The sequence below is a fragment of the Chinchilla lanigera genome, unplaced genomic scaffold (assembly GCF_000276665.1).
Source record: "Chinchilla lanigera isolate Chin_1 unplaced genomic scaffold, ChiLan1.0 scaffold00059, whole genome shotgun sequence".
NCBI classification, from domain to species: domain Eukaryota; kingdom Metazoa; phylum Chordata; class Mammalia; order Rodentia; family Chinchillidae; genus Chinchilla; species Chinchilla lanigera.
The window spans coordinates 10,749,883-10,761,399 of record NW_004955460.1 but is presented as its reverse complement, the minus strand read 5'-3'; the positions used below and the strand labels follow the sequence as shown (position 1 = coordinate 10,761,399).

At 51.7% G+C, this 11,517-nt stretch overlaps 1 protein-coding gene across 2 annotated transcripts; it reads right to left on the bottom strand.

The window, feature by feature from the left end:
* Positions 1-5,279: 5,279 nt before the first annotated feature.
* On the bottom strand, positions 5,280-11,249 carry LOC102004907 (speedy protein E4-like). Of its 2 annotated transcripts, none has more exons than XM_013521141.1 (6): positions 10,650-11,249; positions 10,000-10,058; positions 9,343-9,428; positions 7,336-7,504; positions 7,092-7,189; positions 5,280-5,842 (listed from the first exon to the last, which is right to left on the bottom strand). In XM_013521141.1, exons 1-5 carry the CDS (start codon positions 11,236-11,238, stop codon positions 7,115-7,117), a joined length of 978 nt encoding a protein of 325 aa, XP_013376595.1. In that variant the 5' UTR covers positions 11,239-11,249; the 3' UTR covers positions 5,280-5,842; positions 7,092-7,114. The 2 variants fall into 2 exon arrangements, with proteins under 2 accessions (XP_013376595.1, XP_005397904.1); XM_005397847.1 differs by having other exon boundaries at positions 7,096-7,189.
* Between the last annotated feature and the right edge of the window lie 268 nt (positions 11,250-11,517).

Genomic DNA, 11,517 nt, shown 5'->3' with positions numbered 1-11,517 from the left:
TGGATTTACTGTGTGTGAATATGGATTAATGGCATGATAGTTGGATTAAGTGTGCTGACACTGGAAACCCCATTTTGGGATTTCTGGTATGGGTGGCACCACTCAATACGATTACACCTGGATGGAATAGAAAGGGACAGAATGAAGGCAGGATTGCTGCTGCTGTTTGCTGCTCGCTGCCTTCTCTCGTCCCACACCATGGACTGTACCTTCTCTGCCTTCTGCTGTGCCTTCCTTCCTGAGAAACAACTGGCTACAAACTGGACCTGAAATCCACCTTTCCTACTTTACTTTTTGGGTGTCAGGTATTTTGTCCCAGCAACAAGAAAGTAACCAAGACATCTGTTTTAACCATTTCTGTTTATTTCTTTGTGGTGATAACTGGAGATTGAACCCAGGGGTATGAGGGATCCCTGCAGTGAGTACTTGATCTCCTGCCAAGTGTTACAGCATGAGGCAGGACAAAAGAGCAAGAAACAAAGTAGGGGTGCTGCGGGGGTCTGGGATGACCAGTCGTTCATGGGGAACAAAAGACCATGAGGCACCCAGAACCTTGGTATTTATTCATTACATCTGAGTCAAGGTCAGTGGGAGAAAGGCAGTGCGAGTTTCTGAGAACAGTAATGGCAACTAAGATGGGCCAGTAAGAAGAACAAAGCATTCTTGCAAGGACAAGGACAAGACAGGGAGGCAATGAGAAAACTGTACCTTGACCAAGTGCCTTATCCTCTTCAGCAGATCTAATCATGCCCTGTGAGCACCCCAGCAGTCAGTAGCCCTAGGGCTTCCAGGGGTGCCCAGAAAAGAGCAAGGAGTTTCCACATTCCAACCTGGCTCAAAGGGTAGAAGAAGGACAAGCTCCAACTTCCCCTAGATTCAATTTATAATGTGTGGTCCCCAACACAGGGCTTCATACTGAACCTTTTGTTTTATTTTGTGTTGTTGTTTTTTGGAGACAGAGTCTTGCTATGTACTTCAGGATGTCCTGGAGCTCACCCTGTAGCCCAGGCTGGACTCCAACTTGAGTCAAACTTCCTGCCCTAGCCTTTTGACTGCTGGGATTATAGGCATGTGGCATCACACCTGGTAGGATCTATATTTTCTGTCCCAACTGAAACAAATGTAAAAAGAAGGGAAAAAATTGGAAATACAGTCATAGGAACCTAACTCCTGGGACAGAGGCCATGCCTGACGAAGCTCGGCTTGGTGTCCAGACAAGGAGCTTCCAAGCACCCAGCAGGATGGGACCGAGGGACGCAGCAAGGTCCCTGAGCACAAGGTCAGACTCAGGTATCAGTAGAGGAGTGGCAGCTGGGGATCACAAAAAGAAGCCAGATGCAGAGGCTCCCAGACCTGGGCTCAGTGCACAGTGCCAAGTGCCATCTGAGGACCTGAATCCCACCCAGGCTGGCGTCTCCTCTGCCACTCCACACCAGGCAGCGTCCAAGGCATGCACACGTGGCTCCAACCCTCCAGCTGCTGCAGAAAAGCACAGAAAAGGAGGACCCCTGGAAATGGTGGCATGATCACTTCATACCACTGTAACTGCTGCCCCAGTGAGGAGAACCAAGGTGCAGGCTGTGCCTGGCAGCAGTGAGGCCTGGGCAGGAGGGTCCTGGCCATCTCATCCCTTGAAGGACACAGACGTGGAGACGTTCACATGGTGCAGGATGAGTTCGATGCTACAGAGGAGCTGGGGGCCCAGGGCACCAGGATGGCCCTGTGCTCACATCTGTGCAGGGTCAGTACTTAGTATGGGGGGAAAGGAATCAGAGGGTCTGGAACACACTGACCAGCTGCACACCCAAGTGATCAAGGAGGTCACCTACAATGGTGTAGATTTCATCCAGGGCCCCTTTATTGTTTCAAAGATTGGAAAACCCATGGGAATTCAAGCACTCATGTCCTGATGGTATCCTTTAAATCCCGGAAGCATCACGGGGAAGAAAGCCTCAGATTCTTGATCTGGGCCCTCTCTATCACACTATATGCTCAAATGACACACCTGCAGCCCCTGCCAATTGGAACCTATAAGTTGACAGCTAGGATCAGCTAGTGTTCAACCGAATGACCCGTTGCATAACGTTGAGGCCCATTGTTATACTCCATGTTATCTCAAGGGTCAGAAAGTGCTATGTGGAGCTCCTCATAGGAAACCTTATGCTCAGCAACAGTAAGAGCTGTGGATCTTTCCACACCAGGAAAATCAGACTTTGGGCTTTTTGAAATTGGGGTGAGCTGGCCAGCAGGGAGATTTTAAAACTGTAATTGTGGACAGGCACCTCCCCTGAATTACACCAACTCCTCACCACCTACAAAAATATAACCAGATGAGATCCCAGCCTCTAGGCATGGTGGTGTTCACTCGTAATTCCAACACTCAGGAGGCTGAGCAGGAGTACTGCCGCGAGTTCAAGGCCAGCCTGAATTACAGAGACCCTTTGAGATCCTGCCTCAAAGAACAAAAAGAGAAACAAAATGATATCCCTGCATGGAGGTGTGATGGGAGGGTGCAGATGTTAACTATTTAGCTAATCCGGAATGATTTTTTTTTTTTTTTTTTTTTTAGCCAGAGTCTTGCTATGCAGTTCAGGCTGGCCTTGACTTCACTATGTAGCCCATGCTAGCCTCCAACATGGTGATGCTTCTGCCTCAGCCTCCAGAGAGCTGGGATTGTAGGCATGCACCACCGTGTCTGGTGAACATGACAAATTTTATACCCCTAAAGACTTGGAGGACTGTTTTTTGTTTTTTGGTGTTTGTTAGAGATGGGTTTTCGCTACGCAGTTAAGCCTGTCTTGGAATGCACTGTGTAGCCCAGTCTGGCCAAGAACTCACAGGGATTCTCCTGCCTCAACCCACAAGTCCTGAGCTTTCAGTCATTTGAAAAATTCCTGGCTGGGATTCAGAGAACTTGACAGAATAGCAAAGGCCCACTGTTGCAAGCTTGATCCTGTGCATAGGCACAGTGTGTACTGGTAGATCCTGTAGGAGACAGGACCTCGCAGGAGGGAGTGAGGTCATGGGGGCCCTGCCCTTCATGGTCAACGGGACCCCAGCCAGGCACTCTTCCTCTCTTTGGCTTCCTGGCAGCCATGAGATGAGGAGCATTGCTCTCCCACCTGCTCCCACCATGCCTTGCTGCCTTGGCACAGGCCTACCAGCAAGTTAGCCAAATTTGCTCTTTTTAAGTTATTTTAAGTTATTTGGGGTATTTGTTACTATTCTGTAACTTAAATTCTTTTTTTGCTTGTTTGTTTCGGGGTTTTTGGGGTTTTTTTTTTTTTTTTTTGGTACTGAGAACAGACTTAGGACCTTACACTTGCCAAGCAAGGTGCTGTGCCATGAGCTATATCCCCAGCCCTTTGTTTGCCTTTTGAGACAGGGTCTCTCAATGTAGTTTAGGTTGGTATGACCTCAATATGAAGCCCAGGCTGGCCTCGAACTTATGGTGATCCTCCTGGCTCATTCTCCCTGAATTCGAGGATTACAAGTGTGGGCCACCACACTCAATTCTTCTAATTTAAATTCTTTATTCAAGGCTCTATGTACAGATTGAAGTTGGGGACATTTGGCCGAGCAGAAAGAGCCCGGGTCTACATCAGATCTCATTTATGATGGTGGGGCAGGGTGTCTCAGGGATCATCAATACAGAATCCTGCCTGTTACAAGGGAGGGATTTTCATGATTTTTCTCCAGTACACTAAATTTTGGAAGAAACAGGAGGGGTTACTTTACACTGTGCCATGACTTGGCATATTCAAGGACAAGTATTACCGTCCAGAAACTTGTTTGTCCTTGATCAGAAATATTTTTGGCGGGAGGTACCAGGAATCAAACTCAGGACCTCAGGCTTCCTAGGCAGGCGCTGTACCACTGAGTTACATCCCTGGCCAAAAATGTTTTTCTAGATCATTTTCCTCATCTTCAGAGTGGGGCTGGCAGCAGTATGAAAGTCATGAGTTCCTGTGACGTGGAAGGGGTTTCTGCATTTTCAGCAAAATCAAGTCCAGAAATTTGACTTTGGCGTGGAGGTGAGACCTACAGAACAAGCACCCTGGAAAGCAGAGTCAGAAGGATCACAAGCTCAGACCAGTGTGGGAAGAGAGCGCTCAGAGAGATGTGGGCTTTCTGCAGGCAGGTGGTCAGCCTCAGGGCTGCTGCCTACAACATGCTTGCCTGCTGCCCTCCCTCCCTCCCTCTTTCCCTTCCTTCTTTCCTTCTGTCTTTCTTTCATTTATTTGCAATGCAGGGGGTTGAAGCCAGGATCCAAATCCTCTTAATACTGAGCAACATCTCCAACCCTTTTTGATTTGTATATTTTGAGATGGAGACTAGAGATATTGCTAAATAGTTCAGGCTGGACTGACCCTCCTGCCTCAGCCTACCGGAGGGCTGGGATTACAGGTGTGTGTCCCCACTTAATGCAGTGCAATTTACTTGCTTCTGCCTTCATGGGAACTTTCATGTCTCCACTTGCTCTGCTCACTCCCCACCCTCCCTCAGTCCCTCTCTCCCCCATCAGACTTTCAGCCCTTCCATATTTCTGCCCTCCCCACTCCTTCACGTCTGTCCCACCTCTTTCTCAGTGCCCGTTTTCCTCTCCTCTGTCTACCCATCCTCAGCCTCGCTTCCTTCCGGCTCCTGAGTTACTTCCAGCCGCTTCCCTCCCCAGCTGCTGCCCTGTTCTCTGCTGCTCCAGGCTCCCCAGATGCTGCTCTGCAGCCTTTCCGCATGGGAGCTGTCAGCCCCTTCCTTCCTCTCTGCATCTGTGCACAGTATCAGCACTCCTGCTCCTCTCCTCTTACTTGGAAACTGCTCTCATATCGCCCTTTCCTCTCAGTTGTTCCCATTTTCCTAGATTTTCCTATGGTGTAAATCTGACATTTCGGTTATGGAAAGATCCCCGATGACTGGAATGGCAAAGGGACGCCCCCCTGGCTCTGTGCTCCCTCCTTCCCTGGGCCATTCCCGGGCACTGCCACTTGTCCAGACCTCTTTCCTTTATTTAGGATTTAGGGCGATCACCCAGGCACCCACGAGCTTTGCTTCCTTCTTCTCCCTCTGCCAGTTAGGACTCCCTTTCAGTTAAGGAATTTAGTCAAATAAACACAACCTCGTGGGGAGAAAATGTCATTGGAGGGCAAACAAGCAATTCAGACTGACAGGATCACACACACACAGAAAGGTGAGAAGGCAGTTCATCTTTATTTTCTATCCACAAGAGTTACATGGCCCTGCCCACTGTAGAACACAAGGAATATACACATTTCCTTTCCACCCACTGCTCCTTTGCATGTCAGATTCAGGAGTCAAGCAACTAATACGTATATTTACAAGAGTTTGAGGGCACTCTCCCTCCTTGCTATAATAGCTAAGATAAAAACCTCTCTAAAAGACAAACTATTTATGTACATCTATCTATTAAAATACCTGTCAAAGCACTATAAGAATAGGACTACAAATATATGGAATATCTCAGTATTAAATCAAATATACATAGTAATATTTCTATGGGCAAAATGTCTACAAGAAACTAATATGCTTTATACTTATACTAAAGAAATCTATGACTTGCCTATGGACCTATCATTATACTTTAAGTAATTGCCTCCCAATCTGACTCCCAATCTGGTCATCTTCAATTGCTCTCAAGAATACAAGGAACCCAGAACATGAAGACAGCAGATTTCCACCTTCTAATTCAAGGGAAACTTGAATGAGGATCGTAAAATTTGCAGGGTGCCAGAGAAAAACTTGTCCCATGTGCACCCACTGGGGGTTCCAGCTCTGGGGAGAATGCTGGGGTGATTCAATTTCCTTGCTCCAACGGGCCAGAGATCTGGAAGGAAGAGAAGGGACAATGTCAGATTTCGTGAGGACAGTTTTCTAGATGGCAGGATTGAGATACAAATGCCAATCCCAGCTGTAGTCTGAAGCAACATCAAGTCCAGCTGTGTCTCTAACACTCATTCTTCACCCTGATCCAGAACCATCATTTCCAGGTGTGGCTCTCCATAGATTTTGGCACACATTCCAAAATCCCGTGAGATATCTCAGGTTAGACCTAGCTTCCTCCTCACAGCAAGAACTTGAAGTGGTTCTCCTTGGGGACCTGACGGCCCTTGGAGAGGGCGGCGCACTTCACTTACGATCACCTTAGTGCTTTCCACGGACTTCAATCTGTGCCGGCAGCATCACTAATATATCAGCGTCATGACTGTAGCCCACATGCTGAGTCCTAATCCCAAGCCCCAGCATCTCACCAAAACGCTCAGCCCTAACCTTGGCTACTTGCACAGGATTTAAACAAATCTTTCCTTATTCCTCTTCCAAACCCGTGCTGTAATGTGTCTGTGGGAAGAAGCCACCCTGAACCTCGTATCTGCTAACTTCCCATCATTCTGACACACATGTGTCACCTAACACTTGGGGAGGAGATGTGTGATTACTGGAGAGTAGAAATTCATGCACAGGAGGAGGGATGGGCCAGGAAACATGCCAGGCGTGCTCAACATAAGCACGGTGTCTTGGCGCAGCCTGGGAGGTACATGCAGTCAGCGTAATTCCCCTCCGTCTCTGCACAGGCCGCCTGTGCCCGCTGAGAGCTTCTTGTTAAACACTCCTTTGTTATAAACAAATCCCTCTCTTTGCTACCCCTGAAGGACAGAAGGCCCTGTATAAATGACAAAAGGCAACAGTACGACTCTTGTAGGGAAGTGGAAATTTATGGCTAGTAGATAGATGTTCACTCAGAACCAAGGAACCAACATCTCATATACACCCAATTGCTCTGAGAGGAAGGACGCCTCCCGAATCTGTGCCTCACAAACAATGTGCTTTCTGTGAGGTCTGACTGAGCAGTGTCCCAGCACACAGCTCACCTCTCCCAGGTCATGTGTGTCTGCTTGTCATGCTGGTTGGTGGCTGTGGAGGGGGCAGGGAGGGGCAGACCTTGTGCCTGGGGCTGGGCTGGTTCCTGATGTGCAGACCGTGGATGGGATGGGGGTAGCATGAGAGGAGCCTCCCTTGGGCTCCCTGCAGTCCCTACACGGGCAGCAGTGGTGCTGTCTGAACCCTGGGACACTCACCCACCTTCTTGAGGCCGCTGTTCTCAGGGCTTCAGGGTCTGTGGGATGAGGGCGCGATCTCGGCCCCACACCCAGAGCGTAGGATCATAAGCTTGGATCTGCAAAGGAAAGCGGCCCCTGAGTGGATGCGAGCTGCAGTGACACCACCCCATGCTCAGCCTCCAGCTCTTCCTGCTCGCCCATCCCCAGCTCCCCTGTTACGTCTCTCCCACCCAGCCCGTGCCTGCGGCCCAGTCCCACCCACCTCCTCACACTCCTCTCGGGTCACCCTGAGGTCCCAGTCCATGGAGCAGATGAACTCATAGCGCAGCTTGTGGAACTCGGGAACCTTTTTCAAATTCCAGTCACAGAAAAACAAGACAATGTCTTGTTTAGGAGCCTGCTCATCCTCCTCCATGTCGTTGGCCAGGTATCTGGGAAAGAAAGCAAGTTAGTGGTCTGAGCACAACCAGGGAGGAGCTGGGCCCGGAGTCAGCTCCCGGGGAGGACAGGCGGGCCCCTCCAGCTCAGGGTGCCATCAACTCACCAGTGCTCCGGAGGACCAGGCCTGAGTGCAGAGGCATAGGCTCTAGGGGCCCTTCTGAAGCTGCCTCCCTCACCAGGGATGAAGACATGACCCCTGTGTAGACCCTGAGGTGGCCTCCTGTCCCTGTTACCAGATGGAGTCGACACCACCATCTCCCCGCCTCCATCCTCTCCCTTCCCTGCAGCTCGTCCTCTGTGCACACGCCTGCCTGCTGACCCGTGGGGAGCATCTGCACAATGTGACAGTATGTTTCTGTGCTCTGCCCGCTCCTCCCCAGTGGCAGCACGGGGCTTGGTTCAGGGTGTGCGTGAATTCCACCAGCGAGTCCTACATGTCCCTGCCCATGGCTAAGATCTCCGGCAGAGGACGCACTGGGGAAGGCTTTGTTGAAGGAAGGAGTGAATGCCAGCTCCATCTGTAGACCAAGGCCATGCAGAGTCGCTGGTGGACTCCGTGCGACAGCAGAAAGGCTCACTGACTGAAAAGGATTGAGCTGCTGTTTTCAGAATGTTCACAAGACCCACACTCAGCAGCCGGCTCCCTGAAGGCAGTTAGGTAAAGGGACGCAGACGAGGAACTAGAGTCCAAAATGTGCCACCAGCAGGGCCTTGAAGACAGGGCTGCTGGAATGCAGAGGGTGCGAGATCAGGGAAGGATGAACACAGTGGTGGCGTCTCGTTTTCTTTGCAGTACCGGGATTGAATGTAGCTGTTTATTGCTGATCAACATCCCCACTCCTTTTTAAAGTTTTCACTGGGAAACAGGGTCCCTGCATCCGCCTAAGTTGCCCAGGCCTGGCATTCTCCTTCCTCAGTCTCCCAGGGAGCATTGCTTATGGATGTGCACAGCCACACCCGGCTTTGTTTTTGAAGGAAGTTTTCACTGAGTTCCCCTTGATCTTGAACCTTGGGCTTGAACCCCTGGCATCAAATAACCCCACCCCCAGAGCAACCTGAGTGGCTGGGAATACAAGTGTGCACCACCAGAGCCATGGAGGTTTGGATGTTTGGAAGATGTGGAATTTTTACTCAGGTTCAAAGTATGAAGACGTGGACAGAAAACAGGAGATGAAGACAGAGAGAAGGGTATGTGGCAGGAGCAGTGAAAGAAAGGAAGAAAATACAAGATGATGAGGTGGCTTGGGTGTAGAGAGATTGCAGAGCGGGTGAGTTCCAGGGGACACCTCCAGCCTTGGTGAGGGTGAAGTACTTGGCGATGCAGTAGCCAAAGGCAAGTGAGCTGTGGGCCGATCTTTGAAGGCTGCTCAGGCAGCACAGAGCCGCTCCCTGGCTGCCCGGCTTATAAAGACACTTGTCAGAAAGACCGGAAGGGCGCACGTTACCCTTAGTGCGGGCCTGTAAGGAGGGCACGCATGGGGCATGGGTCTTGGGAACCCAGAGGAGGCGACAAAAAGACATTTGGTATCACTAAGGAAGGAGACCCTGGAAGAGTCAGAAATGGCTGCCCTCAGGCGTGAGGACCAAGGCCCATGTGTGGGTTCTTCCCGCCTCTGCCGTCTGGGGCTCTGTTTCCCCTGGTGGCTTCCTTTAACCAACATGAGCACAGACTGCAAGGTTTCCTCAGAGAAGTTGGGCTCACTGTAGCGTGATGCCCCTGTCCTACAGAGTCAGCAGGACAGAGAGGTTTAAACCCAGAGGCCAGGCTAGAGTCCCCTCCCCACCCTCAGGGGCGGACCATGGCTGTGGGGGGAGGCCCAGTACTCACAGCGCCAGGAAGAAGTGGATCCTCTGGTACTGCCAGGGGAGGAGGCCGGCCCGGCTGAAGTAGGCGATGACCATGGCCAGGAGATACTGCGGGGAGAGAGAGGACGGTCAGCAGGCACAGCTGGAGGAGGACGGGTGTGGGGACGTGGACTGGGAGTGGGCGGCAGGGCCCCAGTCAGAGAAGACACCCCAGTGTCGGGCATCCTGGTCATTGGGGGAAAGTCAGGGATCTATGGTTATTTACAAATGAGTGCAGTGAGAAGGGAGGCCATGATGCCCAGATGTCACCTCCAAGAGTCTTTTGGGGACAGGGCACTGAAGGCACTTGCATCGGAATGGGGTTTTTTTAAGTGAGAGAAAATGGGTTCCCTGAGAGCTGAGAGGAGGGACCAGGAGCTCCATGCAGTCCCAGCTAGACAGAGAAGCCATAACCAGGAAGACGGTGCCCTGGGCTCAGTTCAAAGGACCCAGGCAGAGCGGGGTGCTGCATCCATCCAGCCTCCAGGCCCAGGCAGGCCCAGAAGGGAGATGGTGCTGTGTCCTAAGGGGGCCCAGGGTGGAGGCCAAGGTGGGAGCTCCCAGAAGGGATTGTGGGGCCGGGACCTTGTCCTCCCTGGGCTGTGCCACAAAGAGCCCAGCTCAGGAAAAAAGACCTTACCTTGTCAGAGGCCCTCAGGCCTTCGTCCCAGGCCAGGAAATCCTTGATGACTGGATCCTCTGTGAAGAGAACACAGTGTTAGACTGTGACCCAGCAAAGGAGTCCGGACTGTGGGAAAACAGAGAGTGAACCACAGCTGCCTGTGAAAAGGTCCTGGATGAGGCCAGGGTCATGCAGATGGGAAGGGGAAGAAGGGCATTGAATACCCAAGGGCCAGGGATCATCCTGAGAATCTGAGAGGAGCAAGTGAGTGAGGGGCCGGGTAGCAGCAACCATCTGCCGCATTAGGACCTCAGGAGAAGGCCAAGGTGGCCTCTCATGACACACGAAGGCACTGCTCCGGAAGTCAGGGGCATCCTGAGCATGTGCTCTTGTGATGGTCAAGGCAGTATGATAAGGGCCACTTCCCTTCAGGAAACTGAGCGGTTCCTCTCTATCAGGTGAGCTGGTTTGAACGATACTTTGTGATCAAGAGGGAACGTGTTTTGAGGACTGCATCATCCCCTCCACATTGGGGAAGGACCATACGGGAGTCCTCCCAGAGTGGCCCGCTCAGGGCTCTGTGTGCTCTTTCCATGGGTGAAGGAAGGGACTGGAAGGGGCTTGCATTTCTCAGAACTGGGTGGGGGGCGCTGTGGGGGTCTCCTTACCCAGCAGCCTGGTGAAGGCCGCGTGGTGCTCGGGCAGCACTGAGGACGGGCGCTTCCTCTGCATGGTCCCCTTCAGGCCACAAGGCTTCTCTCTGACACCCATGTGGGTAAAAGGCCCAGGTCGTGGACATCGCAATGGTTCTCTCTGCTCCTCTTCCATCAGGGACAGATACTCCCTCCACCTCCTGCAAGGTGGGAGCCTGATGTCTTCCCGGGAGGCTACATCAGAGCACTGGGGGCCTCCCCTCCTGTCCTCAGGGGCCTCTGAAGAGCTCTCCCTCTTCCACTTGTGGCCAGAGAACCGAGGTGAGAGGCTGGGGTTTCCCATCAGGGCTGAGGCAGAGGCCCCCTGGGGACCCTCCTGCTGCTCCAGCTCTGATTCTGATTCTGATTCTGATTCTGATTCTGATTCTGATTCTGATTCTGATTCTGATTCTGATTCTGATTCTGAAGAGGAGACATCTTCCTGTTCATCCTGGACAGGCGACTGAGGCCCGAAGTAGGGTGCCAGCCTAGGGGCTCCACTGGAGAGACCCCCCTGGTCCTCCTGCAGCTGCTCCCCAGACTCTGAGGAGCAATCTCTCTTCATTTTGTGAAGACAGGTCCAAGACCGGAGGCTCAGTGATCCAAACAGACCTGAGGAAAGAAACCCAGGTTCACCATGAAGCATGTGCCTTTGGGATTCAGCCTTTGACCGTGTGTTTTGGCTTGGATCTAGATGTCCCCCACAGCCTCATGTGGTCATAGTGGGGAGATTTGAAGGTGACTGGATTTGGGTGTGTGAATGTTGAGAAGGTGTGAGGTTGGGATGATGGGTGTTCCACCCTGGGCATGGGCGGCACCAACCTATAGGTTTGTAGACTGGATG